Below are 11,993 nucleotides of genomic sequence, written 5' to 3' on the forward strand. Positions count from 1 at the left end.
AAAAAAAGAAAAGAAAAGAAAAGAAAAGAAAAAGGGAGTCATTATCCTTAATAGACCCTTTTCGCTGGAGTGATCTATTTGGGTGGGTAAATAAAATTTAAAAAGAATGCTAATTTGGTCAAAAGCTCAATAAAATGAACAATACATGCTAATTTATCTGCTAGATAGAGTTTATCTGATGCGACAATATCCAAAACACAAGACACAATAAAGTAGAAAGCAAAAAATGTGTCCAAGAAGAGAAACATAAAGATATGAATAAAAAGATAAAAATATAAGAGCTAGATAATGTTTAAAACAAGAAACGAGAGGTTGAAAAATAATGACGACATATTGTAAGTAACTCTACCATCAGTTTTCAGTGTCAATGATACACTAGATATAATTCGAGGGGACATCAATAAAGAGAAAGCTGTTTTTTGAATTTAAATATATACATCATGTAATTATTATAGGCGATGTACGAACTTGCAAGCGATCTTTTGATTCGCTTCCTACTTGGGCGATAGAGATGATGCATCATGCATGTATACATTTATATGGGGGACCCTGGAGAAAATAACTTGCAGGGATGTAAAATATGTACATACGAAAGGCTGCACCGGCAGGTCCAGAGCCATTTTTGCAAGTTCAGTGTTGCAATTGGACGGTTAATTGTATGGGTAAAGCTCATCTTATGGTCGAAGAAGTCTTGGACCAGAGTTTGAGGTCATCCATGAAGCAATTACATCAACTAGCATATTAACATCCTTTGAGATCTGCGCCCTCAGGATACCCGAGTCAGTACCCAACGTGTTGCCTACTTCTTTTGCCACTGCTTCCCATGGTGTTCCAGCTGTCAGATTTGCTAAAAGTTCACCACCTCGGTTCACAGCATCAGCCATTGCAGGTGGAACATCTGGCAAGATCTGAAATCGTAGCCATGTTCTAATGAAGACCGAAAAAAATTAAACAAAAAACAAAAACATACTGAATATATGGGCGAGATGTGTGTTGTTAGATGACATCATAGTGGGTTAACAACATATAGTTGGACAATCATGTTGTTCCTGAATTATTGCCAGTAAGCGTCAACCTAGTCATTTCATACTTAACATGTAAAACCAGAAGGTACCTGTTGCAAGGGAAGTCCATGGTCCCCTGACATACTTCTAATTGATATATCCAGCATGGAACTTATGGTGGATTCAGAGCTTAATACTTGCGCTAGAGTGGAAGTTTCATCAATGTTGTCATCCTTGAACTTTATCAAGAGGTTCCGTGAAATGCCATAATAAGACTTTATCTGAAAAAGAAGGTGAAAAGTTTGCAACTTATTATAGAATATGTGATGCTAATGTATGTGAGAAGTAGCTAATTAAGTAAGACTCCGAAGTAAGTATTCATTTATACTCAGTGACAGAATTCATGTTAAATAGAACCCCAATCTTTCTTATTACCACTAACTACCCAATTCACCTTCCTGTATATCTGGAACAATGAAACCTATACAACTTTCTTCCAAATATTACTTTGAGGAAAAGTACATCTATCTTTTGTTACCTACTGGTCCCTAATACAACAAAAGTTTCACAACTGCATAACTTATCAAGTTAATTACCTGTTTAGCTTTCTTCTTTTTGGAAAGATATCTTCAATCTACTGTTATGACTTATGAAGTAAAAAGTAATAATGGAATTAGCATCTGAAGCACTCAAAGGTGCATGACATTAAGATGCATCTACATGCATGAACTTGGCACAAAAGCGTATGATGGTATGAGCAATCACAAAGACACATACCACCCATAGAGATCCTTAAATAAATTCCAGTAGCTTTCTCAAATTCTGAAAATCAAGGAACAACTGAAGTATCTTACATACCAATCGGCGAGTTTCCTCTGGTTTAGGAGTAAAATCTTCTCTCCCCTGAACTAAATCCATGTACAGTGGAGGAAGTTGCTCAACCAAAGGTAGGACTTGCTTCATAATTGGAGGACTGAGACTCTCTAGTTGCTTCATAGCCATTTCCGCCTATTTGTCCAATAAGGATAATTAAATTAGCTCAAAGTGACTGACAAGAAACAACATAAAGCAAAAGGACAGAATTTTTTTTATGAATTCCTGAAAATGCATAACGTTATTTTGCTTTTCGTAAAATCTGTTATTAACTTCTACTAGTATGGTAAGTACCATGGTAAGAGGAATTTCAAGGAAATTATATAGAATATACAACTATATTTAGGTACATTAATTTCACAGTAAGATGCTTATAGGCTTATAGCCTTAATCTGAGACCTGCCGGCATTTATCCTCCTCCACTCTGAAAGGCATCTCCAAGGAGCAAACTGTTATGTGTCTAGCAGCCTTGGATGGACATAAATGCCAGCTTCATGATCTAAAGGTTGGGTCCCTCTAAAGGGACGTGTAGAATAACATTTAAACTGTGTGCCTTTTTCTTTTAATATTTTAAAATGGGAAAATATTGCAAGGAGTGAAGGACATTGAAGTGAAGATTTGGAAGTCATTATAGCGTCCACCAAGAGGAAGAAACAAGATAAAGGGATAGACAAGATAAAAGAATATGTTTATTTTACAAGATGGTAAAATGTATAATATATTTTTCATCAAGTGTGATATCATCCATATGAGCAGCAAATCAAGTTCATTGACAAGCAGTGGAATGACATGGGTTCAGTTAACTTCTGTGTCAAATGGCTAGCAATCCAGCATTATTAGAAGTCTATTGTTCTCGACTTCTTGTTCTACATAATTTCAAATGAAATAACGGATTGGTATTATTGCCATCGATTCACATCTTTTCCCCAACAGGCTTCATGGATCATCCAAAATTTAAATTCTACACCATACTATTAAGTCTGCAATCATCTAACTTTTATATTATTCACCTTATTATTTAAATCATCTCAGAACTTCATTATTGATGTTATTGATGTGTCCACCTTAAGAAACTAATAGGACGACATGTATCTGACATAGAAAAAGGTGGGTGGACTTATCTGGTAGGACACGCATGTCCTTCTCTGTGTTAATTATGTTAGCAAATAGTCTGCAAGGCTGCAAGCCTTTCTTTTCACATATATCACAGTACAGTCATGACTCTTGAGATCCAGTATGGGTTTCAGATAAAAGACAAAATACCTTTACTGAGATGAAGAATGGTCCAATGTAATACACATGGAGTGGATACATATACACATACACACATAGGGTGGAAGGAATGATAGGTCAGAAAAAAAAAGGGGATCAACTTACATTGGTCTTATTAGATATATCTTCCGCAGGGACATAATGTTGGAAAGTTCAAAAAAATCTTTATCATCATGACCATGACAGACAAGCTTCAAATCCATGGTAATTATGAATTATGCCACCTTTCCAAACATTCACCAGGAAGTTGATACTAAACAAGATAAGGAAAAAGAAAAAAGGTGCAAGATATGGAGATACAATGTTTAGACTTCTTGCTGTCTAAATTAGAAAAGAACAATAAAAATGGTCAAGAAGAGCTTAATTGATCAAAATGCAGTCCTCTGAGGGCACAAGAAGCAGATCAATAAGAGAGAAAGAGGAACAAGGTGCCAAAATATGAAACATAAAAATGATTTTCTTCTCCATATATTAAGCTAAATTTTGCATTACTGCTAAAACAATCTTTTTGACATATTTGCAGGAATATCTTTTCATGCATGTTTTTACAAGGAATATTCTTCATATGTTCTACTTTGTTTCTCAAGTAGAATACACTTCTTATCTATCCCCCTTTCCATCTTTACACCAAAACCACTTTAAAGGCATTTCAATTAAAAAGTTGAATACTGAGACTTTTTCTTATGAACTAGAAAACATAAAAGGTCTAAATGGATATCTATTTTCTGAGCAACATAAGTCAAGTACAGTCAAACTGGTTTGATGCTCACTTCTAACTTCTACGCAACATCATACAATTGCAAACCAGTACACCGAAGTTCTGATAGACATAGAAATAGTCCAAATGGAGAACTAAGTGACCAAGATTCAACAAGAGAATGTTCTCAAACGCAACAAATCTGCCAACTAGACAAATGAACCATATATTTCATAAAAAAAACGTATCAGGTGCTAAGATGGATTATCATGATAAGATGAAGATCCCATGTAAGAAATAAAGTTCGAAGTGAACTAGGGAATTATAGGTAACTGTTCTACGATAGTATTGGTGTAGTATATATCTGGCTACTTGTCTAGTGTCTACCCAATACTCCGTCCAGCTGCATTTGCCAGCTAAAACACAGAACAGAAGCGTGGCTTACAGAAGGAATTCGTAACAAAATCCTTCCATGTGAAACAAGAACCATCAACTGTGAAAAGAATTTTGATATGATGGACAAGACAGACATCCATTTTAGGTAACCTGTGGCACTTTTGTCGTGGACTTACGAAAACCCTCAGTACTAAAACAGGAGGAGAAATTGAATGCATTAACTCAAATTCATGATTTAGCAATAGTATATAAGACACATAAATATATAAGCACTCAGTACTTTTGTAGAAGTGCTTGTACAAACACTAACCATAGAATCCACATCCAACTGGCCATGCTCATTAAATAACTTTGCAAAATTGGCAACTATTGACTATATGCTACAAGCAAGTAGGGATCCACAGATTTTAGGATTTGATAGATGATGAAGAGGGATAACGAATAAGATAAACTATTCACAATACAACTAATCAAGACATAAAACAATGAGCCAACTATAGTATGAAATTAGAGGTATGTACACTAACCCCAAGGCGAATTGTTGGAGATGATGTTAGCTGAGATAGAAGTGGACCAAAATTTTGAGCCATTGGAACAATAACAGGAGAGAATAATGGAACAGCCAGGCTTGCTTCCTGTAAAGGAACAAAAATATCATCACCTTTAAACTAAGGTTCCAAAACTCAGTATTAAGATTGAGATTGACTATTCGAAAAGACAATACATATTAGTCATCCATATCGGATCAGACTATTTTTAATTACGTAAAATTTTAAATATTTTTTAAAAATACAAACAAATTTCTAAAAACTAGAAAAATAATAAGAAAATAAAAAAATAATAATTACTCACACATGAAACCAAAAAACTAAAAAAATATATTAACTTATCTAAAATTTTGATGAATACTGAGTTGGCTCTCCTTTTTACTTTTCTTTCTGTCTTCTTCCCGTTTTCTTTTCTTCTCTCCCTTCTCTTTATCTCTCTCTTCCTCTCCCTCTCTTATACAAAGCAAATTTTATTTTAATTTTTTGATTTTATTTTTTCATTTCTTTTCTCTCCTTCCTCTTTCTTTCTCTCTCTCTCTCTCTCTTCCACCCTCTCTTACAAGCAAGGCAATTTTATTTCTCTCATTTTTTAAAATTCTTTTCTCTTTCCCTCTCAATTTGTTCCTACATCTCTCTCTCTCTCCACTCTCTCTCTCTCTTGTCTTTCTATCTAACTTAGACAAAAAGAAAAATAGATAGGGAAAGGCTAGAGTAGAGAGAGAAATGAGAGAGATAGGAGAATAGCGAAGAAATGAAAAAAAATGGAGAGAAGAAAGAGGGAGAGAAAGAAGAGAGAAGAGAGAAGAGAGAAGAGAGGAGAGAAGGGAGCCCGTATCGGGTGGGATTGATCGATACAACCGATACCCGATCTGATACAGCTCGAGTATCGGCCATGGATTGAGACCGGCTGAATCTTAGAACCATAATTTAAACATCTTTCAGTAGTTACCATTAACAACTTGAAGAAGACAAAATTGTAATGCAAGAAAAGTGCACATGCTTCCCTGCAAATATGTCATATCTTGCTGTTCCAATTTTGGAACAAAGATTCAGGCATGTGATTATACATAAGAAACATTCATTACTGTTGATGAAAAGATAATTAAATACAAAATACAGATGGAGAAAAAAATAAAAAATACTTTGGGTATCCAAAAAAATAAAGAAAATATTCTGTCGGCTATAGAACTAGGATGACTTTGAGAATATAACTATGAGAATATAGCCATTTCTGATCATTGATGATCAATTAAAACTATGAGGAATATAATATTTTTTTTTTCCACCAAGTAGCAAAAATATTGCAGTAATGGGTTATTAACCAAGAATACCAGGAGAACTATGAAGCAATGCAAATTTATTACCTTGTTGTTGAAAGCCATTAATACATTTCCATTTCTTTGGACAGCATATCTTGATCCTAAAATATTTTACAAGATTATATTAATTGCAAAATAATAATGACAAACCAAATAACTATGCATTCAGATTAAGAGAGTATACCTATTAGAAGGTGGATGACAGATCCAAGAGAATGACCTATACCAAATGTCGGGAGGTCGTTTACCTGTAGTATGATAGACGACATATTAAATTCCAAGCAGCATCTCTTTTTCAATTGGTAAATGATGACTTACTGTATCCTTCAAATATCGCAGGCATCTATCAAACTTGAACTGTGCTTCGTCAGCAATTAAGAAGTGATCGAAGCCACTAGCAAAAGGTGTTGCAATAACCAAAGCTCCCCTAGGTAACAAAATAATTTAACAACAATCATTTTCCAAAGTTCGTAGAAAAGAACAAAAATATGATAGAACTGATCCACTTAAATATTGTACACACTTACATTATAGATAAAAGATGAAAGAACAAATTACATATGTAAATGAGGATTAATTGTCAGTGCCAATAAAAAAAATAGTGCTGCTCAGAAAATTATAATATTTGGATAATAGCTAATCCAGCTATTGAGACCCTTAAAATGGTAATGTTTCTCTTCTGCAACTTGAAAAAAGGACAAGCATACTATCTATATTTATACTCAATATGTCCAGCATGACAAGCTGATGTTCTAGGCTTCTAGCTAGCTCATAGTTTACTACTAGCACTTATGCAGTTGTGTTCAGACCACATTAATTGGGGATGAGGCTCTGAAGTCTTATACATGTTTCTACGGAGCAGCCCATAAAACCTAGTTTTTTTTGTCAGTACTGTACCGTTGCCAAAAAATTTCTTTTTAGGTTTTTTTTTTCTTTTCTAAGATATAAAAGTCATAGGGATTCTAATCTATTTTTTTTACCTAATAAAAAATATAATTCAATTTAGTTTAAATCCTAAAATATAAGGTCTTGTTGGTTTGAGGATAAGCTCAAAATTCGATTAGTTAATCTTATTTTTTAAACTTAAATTTTTTGGAGAGTAAACATGGTTAAATATGAAAAAGACAAATATATTTGATTACTGAACAAGGTTGGGTTTCCTAAACCTGTTCAAGGGGGTCTTTGAACTCAAAGCAAACAAGACCTAAAAGATAAAACTAAATTCGTCATTATCTAAATAATTATCTCTAATTAAATAATTAATTATTTATTTTTGAAATTCTGAGTTGTAACACTAATTGACATAAAATTATGAAAGAAAAAAAAATTAAATAAAACATTAGGCCTTCCATATCAAAAGGAAAAAAGAAGAAAAAATTAATTGAGTAGGAGAATATTTTCTTTAAAAGATATATCAGGTACACTCTCTCTGAATTAAACATCTAAATTTCTTCTAAACTAACACCATCCCCGTAATATCATAGTATATCTTAGATGATCTCAATCAAAAGTTGAAGTGTTTAGCAGTAAGATAGTCAAGTTCTCTCTGTCACACACACACACAAAGAAAATGGTCAAGTATTAAGGCTTCTTTATTAAATAAATTGTATTCTATCGAAAGACATGCCATATAATAATTAATTGTAGGTGATACTGAGAATGTGTTGGACTAATTATCAATCCACCCATAAAACACTTGTCATGTATTTGCATGCATAACATGGTTGGTTCCTTGTAGATGTTGTGGATAGACTTCACTTTAGTTTGAGCAGACATTCTGGTTCTAGAAATGGATTCTTTAGATAGGCATCTGTTAAGTACTTGCATTGGTATACCTTTGTAATTCCCTGCAGTAATGACAGAGAAGATGTGTTTTTGCTACCATTTTTCATACTTTAATATTCATTGTGTCTTTGGGATTGTGGTTGCAGCATACAAGAATGAAAAAAAAAAATCATTAAATAGCGATATATGAGTTATTTTCCAGAACTCCAACTAAATAGTTGCACTTTTGATGATTCCACTACAGATAAAATGCCAAAGGAGGAAATTGACTATTTAATTGTTTGTAAGTCTGCAGGATATCATACATATTTCAAGTATGTCTAGTGAGTCATGGAAACGAAAATTTTTAAACCTAAGTAAACATTAGTTATTTTCCATGAAGAAACTCAGTATATAATTTAGAAGTTCCACACTTCCACTACACAAAGATTCATTAATAGTTGCTTAAGATGCATTGAGCAAAGATGAATAAATAAAAACACGACTTACTTATCAGCAAGACGCTCAAGAAAAAAGCGATATGTAAGTTGAGGTGCCGCTCCAACAAAAATACCACCAACAAAATGTACGACAGACGTAGGCTTTGAGTTTTTTGGTCGAAGCACCCATGCACCCTAAAGAAATGGTAACATAAGATAATTTGCAGGTCAGGTTAATTGAGAGGATATTAATAGGATTAAGTGTCATCATAAGTAGTTAAGTACATGATCAGAAAAGGAGAAAAGGGAAAAGGAACAAAAGTAAAGGCATTGAAGTGAAAGGAATAAAAAAAAGAAGGAATGAGAATTTTAAAAATGCAAGAAAAGATAATACAAATCAGTATCTGCCAAAGCATTTTGGCGAATATAAACATACTTCTAAGAATGTGAAATGCATTGGAATCATCCAAAATAAACATACTTCTAAAGAATTAAGATATTTGACACAAAAGATTTTCTTTTAAATGGAAAATCCATTCAGATCTAGCATCAGTATACCCAAGCAGGGTGTTCAGTGTAAGAAGTTCTGAGTTCAATTCTTTTCTCTTACGTCACATTCATATTACACCACTTTAGTGGAAAGGACTTCGATGAAACCTGGTTCTCTAGCATTTGACTAGTAGTAAGACACTAGAAAGCAAGAAAAATTAGTTATCCCTACAAATTAAAGGAACAAACCTCAATTTCACTCCAATCTCCAGATGTCCCCCATCCATACTGAGACTGCCTTGCAGTTTCAGTAATTAATCTGCAGTAAAAATTGAGAGTCTTATCATTTATAACATTAGATGAAACATTATATAAGTGTAAACAACACAATGAGTCATTACACATTAAATTGAAAAGACTAAAAATCAAGATTTCAAAAATTGGTATTGGGAACAGGATTGGCAATCCAAAAATTGATACAAATCGCTCGTATCGGCCACCCGTATCGGATCATTTTTTAATTACGTAAAATTATAAATATTATTTATAAATAAAAAAATGACTAAGTTGACCCTCCTCTTTTCCACTCTCTTTATTACTGTCAAGGCAAAAAAAAAATTCAATTTCTTTCTTTCTTCTCTCCCTTCTCTTTCTCTTACTACCACAAGGCCAATTTTTTTTTTTTTAATTTCTCTCTCCCTCATCTCTCTCTCTCTCTCTCTCTCTCTCTCTCTCTCTCTCTCTCTCTCTCTCTCTTATGGCCACAAGGCAATTTTTTTTCTCAGTTTTTATCATTTCTTCTCTCACTCCCTTCCCTTTCCCTCTCTCTCTTTCTCCAACTTGTGCACTCTCCACTCTCTCTCGTGTCTATATCTAACTTTCTATAACTGCAACAGACTTTCTGTTGCAGCAACAGAGATTAACAGAGAGAGAGAGGCAGAAAGTGAGGGAGGAAGAGATTAGAGGAAAGAAAGAGAGGAAGAAAAAAAGAGAGGGAGAGGCTAGAGAGAGAGATTGGACAATGGAGAGAGAGAAAAACTGAAAAAAAATTAGAGAGAAGAGAGAGAGAGAGCCTGTATCGGACGGTCGCTAATTTTTTGTGGGTTCGTGCTAGTTAAGAAGTTAATGGGTTAAAAGTTCATGACTTAGTCCACTATTATGGTGGTTACAATCTTTATGCCTATAAATCTGTACTTTAAATCTTTAAGCAAAGCAGAAAATTCTGGTTGAGATTTCTTTTTTACTCCTATTAGCTCTGATTTACCCTGCGATTACTAGTTTTGTGTGTGAAGTCTGCTGCAGCCCTAAATTAAAAAGGTTAGGAACTTGGTAAAATTAACTTTTGAATTGTGTAAGGCTTACATTTACCAAATTTCTGGCAACCAACCATCTTAAACAGATTATGCTTATTTAATCCTTAACAAGTACTTAGAAACTTTAGTTAGAGAGAGTTAATTTATCATGTGGTGACATTTTTGTCTATCTTGCAGTCAGCCAGCAACATCCTGTCCTCATCTTACATCACCACATGCATGTCAAATAACATTTTCTTTATCGAAAAATGATTACAATTAAAAAAAAAAGTCGGCTCTGTATCACATCTGATGGCGTATGATATATCCTTCTTTGGTCCTAATTTCCCTTATCCCAGAAGCTCTGGCCCTGTTCTATCCACAGTCGGCACGACGAGAGGAGATACAAAATTTCAGAAAATGGAACATCGGAAATGAACATATTGCTATATCAGATCCTAATTCCAAATATAATAACCAATTTTGGAGTCCGGAGTCTATATAAATGTAGATAAATCAGGATCTCAAAATTAGTTTTAAGGTGCAACTCTAGGAATAGGAAAAGGGAGTAAGCCAGCAAGTAAATTGTCCTAGGAATAACAGGTTGTAAGGTTATTGATAGGGGGGGGGGGGGGGGGGGGGGGGGGTACCTCTCGATCTGAGAATAGATCTGAATTCCAGTGGTAGGGTCATCGCCGGGTGACTTACTGGTGGGTTCTTCCGCATAGCAAGAAATCCTCCTCGCCCTGATGGGGCACTGCTTCTGCTGGTGTCGATGATGCCCTAAATTCAACAAGACATTGCTGTGGATAAGATGATGGTGATGCTTCTTGTTCTTGGCTGGGGGGAGGCGGCCCAGGTAGAGGGGGAGATGAGGAGAAACAGTGCCGCTCCAACAGCCCATCTCCTTTGCTTCGAGCACTCTCTACTGCCAAAAGTAGCTACAAAGAGCCACCTAGGTCCCTCAACATCAAGAAACCGTTCTTATCTTATCTTATTTTATTTTCCCTCTATATTCTTTTATTTTCCTTTCTTTCTTTCTATTTTTTTATTTATTATTTTCCCTCCTCCTCCTTGATCCGGGATGTTTCGGATTGACCGGCGGGAAGAGAAAGGAGAGGAAAAGGAAAAAGCCTGCTTCGTCTAAGCAACCGCTGTTGTGTGGTTTTCCGCCAACGGCTTATGTAGTGGTCGGCACCATGCGCCACTCGCTACCTATACAAGAACAACGCGTGTCAATTAAAATAAATAAATGACCCTTTTTCTTTTTTCCCTTTTCCCATATAATAGAAATGCAAAAAATTTTAAAATATATTACCGCTAATTATTATATATATATATATATATATATATATATATGAGAGTAATGTATATATATCAGAATAAGAGTATTGCTATTTTTTTATAATTAACTTGATAAAAGTTTAATTAAATTTTATCTCTTTGATTATGTATTATAGATCTCTCATTAGTTTAAGATTGATTTAAATTAAATTTAATAACAGATAGAGATAGAGAATTATATTTATATTGAAGTCTGTCTTCAAATAATCAAATTTAAATTGTTTACTATTAAATGATATCTCCTATAATAGGGCATATATCTAAGAGAAATCTTAACGGAAGAAAAGAATGTGTAATCCATATGCACACGTAATCAAATTATCTTGACCACTATGCCCTCCTTTTTTTTAACGTAACGTGGTTTTAGAACTAAAACTGAAAACTTGGTACCAGGTAGGAAAACCGGCTATTAAAGCCATTATATTAAGATTATGAATTTTAGAGGGATATTAGTATTTGCCTTATAAATTACATCTTGTTAAAAAAAAGTTAAATAATTATTTCATCATTAGACCTTATTTACTTTAGGAATAAAGCTAATACCATGAAGAAAGA

General features: G+C 34.1%; 1 protein-coding gene across 1 annotated transcript; it reads right to left on the reverse strand.

Moving 5' to 3' along the window:
* Positions 1-333: 333 nt before the first annotated feature.
* LOC140766567 (uncharacterized) lies at positions 334-11,235 on the reverse strand. Its single transcript, XM_073105973.1, has 10 exons — positions 10,745-11,235; positions 9,052-9,121; positions 8,384-8,508; positions 6,428-6,536; positions 6,294-6,357; positions 6,155-6,210; positions 4,770-4,877; positions 1,863-2,012; positions 1,115-1,285; positions 334-908 (listed from the first exon to the last, which is right to left on the reverse strand). The coding sequence occupies exons 1-10, from the start codon at positions 10,996-10,998 to the stop codon at positions 675-677; spliced, it is 1,341 nt and encodes a 446-aa protein (XP_072962074.1). The 5' UTR covers positions 10,999-11,235; the 3' UTR covers positions 334-674.
* Between the last annotated feature and the right edge of the window lie 758 nt (positions 11,236-11,993).

This window comes from Typha angustifolia, chromosome 9 (genome assembly GCF_048772165.1).
Source record: "Typha angustifolia cultivar Huaian chromosome 9, ASM4877216v1, whole genome shotgun sequence".
NCBI classification, from domain to species: domain Eukaryota; kingdom Viridiplantae; phylum Streptophyta; class Magnoliopsida; order Poales; family Typhaceae; genus Typha; species Typha angustifolia.